Source organism: Rissa tridactyla, chromosome 6 (assembly GCF_028500815.1).
Source record: "Rissa tridactyla isolate bRisTri1 chromosome 6, bRisTri1.patW.cur.20221130, whole genome shotgun sequence".
NCBI lineage: Eukaryota > Metazoa > Chordata > Aves > Charadriiformes > Laridae > Rissa > Rissa tridactyla.
Window position 1 is genome coordinate 51044918 of NC_071471.1, and position 6000 is coordinate 51050917.

Consider the following 6000-nt stretch of genomic DNA (forward strand, 5'->3'; position numbering starts at 1 on the left):
GCCAGAAGGACAACAGTGTTCTATTAAGAACATAGTAACTGACAAGGCAAAAATGAACAAAAAAGGTTCTGCAATCTCTACCCAGGTATATCTCAGCAAGCTCTTCCAGTTTTGGTTCATATGAAGGGACAAAACATGGCATATAGCTCAGAGATCCTAACTAAATTCACAGATACAAGCATTTAACAACTTGGCAATGGTGCCAGAATTCAGAGAGTTCACTACTTCCAAATATTAGAGTAGACTACAAAACACAATTCTAAGTACCTTTTACTTACTGGAATTTATGAAAAATGTAGTACTCGTTCTGTAAGAACAGCAAGTTTGGCTTTGCATCTTTTTCTGCACTAAGCTTAATATCATTTCAGCAATTCCAGTAACTATATGGAGTATATAATGATCTATTTCAATTGTGCAAAACCACAGGGGCAGCCCGAACAAGTCTCAGCATCAACACAAGTTACCTACCATATGCTGGTACAATCTGACTAATGCGAAATAAACCTTCAGAAACTTTTTTCCCTAACTGCCACCCAGGTGGTAGAGGACCAATCTGCACCTCAAATGCAATCACGTATCAGCTACAACCCTCATCACAGCTGGGGATATCTGCTCCAAAGCAGCACAATATGGTCACACTGCCTGCTCACAACTGTCACAACTATAGAGATGTTGTCCATGTGCAAGCTAGAAATCACATTAAATCCATCTATACCAGCAACAAGGCAAGACTACCATTCTAGTCTCCTGCAGAATATTAAACTGGCATGAAGCTTGCGCAGTTTGTCCTGGCCAGTCATTGGCTTCTTCCATGACAACACAACTACTGAAAACTCAGGTGAGTGAGCAACTTTGAGGCTTAACGCAAAAACTATTTTCATACACCTGTATGGTTTAAAAACTATTCAAACACAGCAATATTGAGACCATCTTCAGCATAGTACATGCATCTTTCTTTCCTGTTACCAAATAGGGCACTCATGGTGTGGAAAGCAACTGAATGTTCTCTTTGCACAACCGTAGAAATTAGCAAGGTAGCCCAAGAAATAAACTATTTAGGATCATAGAATCATAGAATGTGTTGGGTTAGAAGGGACCTTTAAGGTCATCTAGTCCAACCCCCCTGCAGTAAGCAGGGACATCTTTAACTAGATATTTATTCTATAAAACAATTAAGGCTAGATTAAGTCACTATACGAAAGCCAGCAGAAAAGGATATGAGACTGGCAGGTTGTTGATATTCTTTTTTAAACCATGAAAACACTTTGCAAAGAAAGATGGAGGCACAGAGAGGATTACAAAACACTTTGCAAAGAAAGATGGAGGCACAGAGAGGATTACAACTACCAAATCTTATGTGATGATTCAGCAAAATAAATTCAAATTGAGAGAGTTTCTTTCAGAAAGTATTCAGTTTTACTCCTTTTCTCAAGTTGAAGCTTGGAGGGAGGCTTTCCACAATGCAGTTCCTTGAACACCAGCACTTCTTTCAGGGGAAAAAGGACCAATGTTATCTGTTACCAGCAGAGCAAAGCTGCAGAAGCAGGACAGGAAATAAGAGAGGCAGCTGAGAAAGACACAATCAGCGAGTAATATCCCAGGCTTCTAGTCCTCCAGTATCTTACAGATATCCTATCTATCAAGCACCTATGATAACACTCAATGTTTGCAGTTCACATCCATAGTCTATCAAACTGTGGATTTCAGCCTCATGCTCTCCTGCAGATAAAGCAGGCTATTTCTAGTAACATCTCCTAATTTCTCTCTGAATTGTAGGCCTCACCAAAACGTGAATCGAACTGTACCAGCAGCACAGTCTGAACTACTGTACAAACAGTCCTTTTACTGTTACGCTTCCTAGATGCACGAGGTTGCTCAAGCACACCACGTCCTGCTTCTGTGACATTTATTTCACCTCTTCAAAATGGAACCACGAGAACTTCAAAAAGAAACCAGGCTGCTTGTCTGCACACAACTTCATACGCAAAGAGGTATTTTACACACACCGGAATGTTTTTTGCAGTGTTTCTCTAACTAACAGTTTATAGATACTATACAAATTTCAGAATTTTATGTATTAATTTTAAACAAGCTTTACAGGCTCAGGGCTTTAACTTACTTCATCAGGCTAAGAGTCAAAAAAAATAATTTAGGAATTTTGCTATGCAGTACAGGTTGGGTTTTGTTTATTTTCAATGTTTGTCATGTATTTACATGCTTACGGAGCAACAATAATTAAACTGAAACAACATTAAAATTAAAATGCTACCTACTCCCTAGACCATTCCCTCACAACAAAAACCCCAGGATATTTCAGAATATTTTTATGGTTTGTCTATTTTATCAACTCCAACAAGTCTAGCAACAGAGGATGCGAAAGCCAAGGCCAGGCAGAAGCCCGCCAACCCTGCTTCTGCAGGATTAGCATATATTGTGCTAAGGCCACCAATATCTCATCTACACTATCCCTTCCACAAGTAAAAGGCCAACTGTCAAAAAATACTGCAATTAGCAGAATTGAAGCAAAAAGCAGGTACATGACATACTCTGAAGCATGAAAATAAGCTAAAGAATCAGCATACAAGTTTTCAGTTAGTTTCTGATAAACTGTTCTGTTGTAGTCTGAGTCTACGCTGCTGCACTGTCTTTTGATAATGGAGATTTTAAATGCTTGATCAAATCCTAATTTCTCTTCACTTACTATTGATTTTAAATACTCAAGTTTTTATCTTATACTTGTATTTATACTATTCTTCCCCTAAAGAAATGCAGACACCATTTTTAAAGACTAATTCACATTTAAGATAAAGGATTTAGCTTTATCTTAATAAATATCCTATTTATATGGGAGAGATATATATATATAGGATATATGTTAGATATATACCCTAATCTCTTCACACCTAATATCTCCAGAAACACTAGTACTTATAGTCGTCCTAGAGCTTGATGCAGAGTCCTCTCACAGTTACCTTTTATGATATTTGCTTATGCAGTCCTACAGTTATAAAAATAAAGGACACACATAAAACATTAACAGGCAATTTACAGTAATGCAAAAAAAATATTATACCACGTGTGTATTATTTTATAAGTATTGTATACTATTATGTATTACAGCAGCAGTACAGGAATTAAAAAATTAACCTGCTAACACAGAGCATTAATCAGTTAAGTCAGTGCTTCTAAATGTTCAGCATGCTCAGTACAGATAAGGCCCTGCATGTTGGCAGTTAAAAGTAAACTGTGGCAAGATATAATGACACACCTTCATCCAGATACAACCAACTGCTCGGGCACAAGAAGCGGCACACTAAAGCATTAATAAGGAAACAGCAGCGCATAATGGTGTCAATAGGAGTCAAGTCTTAAAGTTAGCGAAGATTTCCATTTTGAAGTTACCAAGTCCTGGATCAGTGTACTACTATTTCCCCTCTACTTCCCCAAAAGGGAGCAGAACCTCCAACATACAATATAGCACTTTGGTTATAGAAAGATTAATCTTTCAACTGTGATCATATTCAAAACTGAATTTCATTAAAATGCAATATTTAAGGAATGTTTCCTTCAGGTTCTTAATCTCAAAATCAGTGTACTGCTACAAAACCCTGTTTATGTTTCATTCACGCTATTAATGCTTTCACTCCAATCTCCTGTACAATATTAAAGTACCAAAATATCTAAGCAAGGAGACAGCCTTCCAAAAAAAAGTAACTGTCTGCCTACATCAACTATTCCTAACCTATCACATGATGTTACTAAACTAGACACCATGCGAACAAGAATACTAAACCAAAAGATAGAGTTATAATCTTGAAGAGTTGAGTAATTTAGATGAAAAAATAACAAGCCTTACAAAAGAATGTTTTATTTCCATCGGTAATTGTTTAAGCAATCATTCAGAAGACCTACAACCAGTCAGAATTAACTTTCGAAGTGAAAAAATAAATAAATACAATGACTTGCTTTATGAAATCCCTTTTTCCTCAGAAGAATATCAATATTAAATGAATCAGGAATCCCTCAAGTCACACAGCCTTTAAAACAAACAGAGTGCTATGCTGAAACCTAACCCTAATATGCAGGTTCAGCAACAAAACCAGGACCTAAGCTAGCTCAAAGCATATCTGTTCTTTGAAAGTACTCAATATTAGTTTTTCTGTCATTGACTGCAGCACTGATAAATCCCACTAGTTTTTAAAAAAATAAAGACAATCCTAAACAGTTTTCAAGTCTTGTGGAATTCCGCAACTAATTAACTATTGCTTATACAAAAACTATTGATGCCATTTATCTGTTTTATTAAAAACACGTATTAAGCTTACCATATCACACCCAGAGAAAGCTATGTCAAGAAACTCTGCAAGTGTTTACTAGCCAGGCTGCTCAACGGCACAAAAGTTCTGACAGACAGACAGACGCTGTGCTTAATCGCAGCCACCCTCTGATCCACTCTGCTTGCGAGGAAACAGGGATGGTTTTCAGCAAAACCTTCCAAAATCGCATCTCAGCTCATGGCGCAGACTTCCACCCTCCCACATCACAAGGTGTGGGAAACAACGCTCCAAAGAAAAATCAGAAACCAATGAAGCGCTGGGACTTACTTCCTAGATAGTCTTTTGGGTGATATTGCGAGCACTTAAGGAAAAGTACCCTCACACAAAAAGGTGAGCGCTCAGGTCAGCAGTTTTGCCATATTCCTCAGGAGTTGCACCCGTTTTCCTCAGAAGTCCACGTCCGCGTTCCAAGTCTGAGAGCCTCATGCCCTGCTCCTGCTCTTCAGCCTAGACCCACGCTAACACCTCGCTCTCCCAGAGGCAACCTGTCCCACCGCAGCGTGTCCCCACCGGGCTGTCACCACGCAGGCGGGGCAGAGCCGCGCTCCGGCTTGGACTTTTGCTCCGAAGCGAATGCAAACATCCTCCCGGAACAAATGATTGCTCCCGCAGAGAGCAAGTCAAACACCGACGCGGCCCTGGCTAAACAAGGCCCGCACTTCTCCCGCGGCTTTTATCTGCTCCAGGAAAAGGTGGGACCGCGGCAGCCGGCCCAGCGCCGCAGCGCCCGCCTGCCACGCTAACGGCTAACACACGGATGTCCAAACCGGGTCCCAGAACTCCGGCGGCCCTTCCCGGAGCGTCCCGCTCATACCGAATTAAGACAGAACGGGACCCGATCCCCTGTAAACCCGCCCCGCGCCGTCCAAATCACAGCGCAGACGGTGGGAAAGAAGCCCCGCGGGGTGGGAGCCGCCCGCCTGCCGTCAGGGCCGCCGCCGCGCCCGCTCCACCCACCCCACCTCAGGCCGCGGCCCGGCGCCCCCCGCTCCGCTCGCCGGGCCGCGCTCTCCGGGCCGCCGCCCCTCGGCGGGCGGGGAGGCCGGGGCTGCGGCCCGAGTGTCGCGGCTCCCCCCGGGGAGGCCGGGACCCGCCTCACCGTGTGTTCGTGCTCGTCGGCGCGGGCGCGCAGCGGCAGGCGGAGGAGAAGGAGGAGGAGGAGCGGCGCGGCGGCCGCGCAGAGCCGCAGCCCGGGCGCCGCCATCTCGGGCCTGGGCGTCTCCGCGCACGCAGCAGGCCCCGCCGCGGAGCCGGCCCGCGCCCCGCCGCCAACGCCGACCTGCGACGCCACTTCCGCTCCGCCCGGCCACGTCATCCGACCGCACACCGGAAGCCCGGCGCCTACGGCGGCCGCCGGGAGCCAAGGACAGCGCTGCGCCGAGCCCGTCCGCCGGACCCGACCTCCCCCGCTGAGGGGGCGGGTCGGTGCCCGCGCGCGGAGCGGGGTCCCGGAAACATAAGCGGGGAGCGGTCGGGAGCCGAAGCGTCCAGGTGCTGCGGGCGTTTGGGACAGCGCGGCCTGCAGCGTGAGCGTGTTGGTATCTCGGTTATTTTTTAATTGATGGAATTTTATAAAATCATAACATATGGATGAATGAGAAAATCTAGAATTATTTTAGAACAGCCTGCAAGTACCCTCAAAAATAAGTGTAACCCCCTGCAC

The 6000-nt window shown here is 44.3% G+C and overlaps 1 protein-coding gene across 2 annotated transcripts in view; it reads right to left on the reverse strand.

Moving 5' to 3' along the window:
• Window positions 1–5687, reverse strand: part of TM9SF3 (transmembrane 9 superfamily member 3) — a 50241-nt gene extending 44554 nt beyond the window's left edge. The window contains exon 1 of one of the 2 annotated variants that reach the window (XM_054207107.1): window positions 5437–5687. In XM_054207107.1, coding sequence (XP_054063082.1) covers window positions 5437–5652 — 216 coding nt within the window. In that variant the 5' untranslated portion in view covers window positions 5653–5687. Of the gene's footprint in view, window positions 1–4604; window positions 5142–5436 lie in introns of those variants that run through there. The other variant, XM_054207108.1, reaches the window with a different exon arrangement.
• Window positions 5688–6000: the final 313 nt, after the last annotated feature.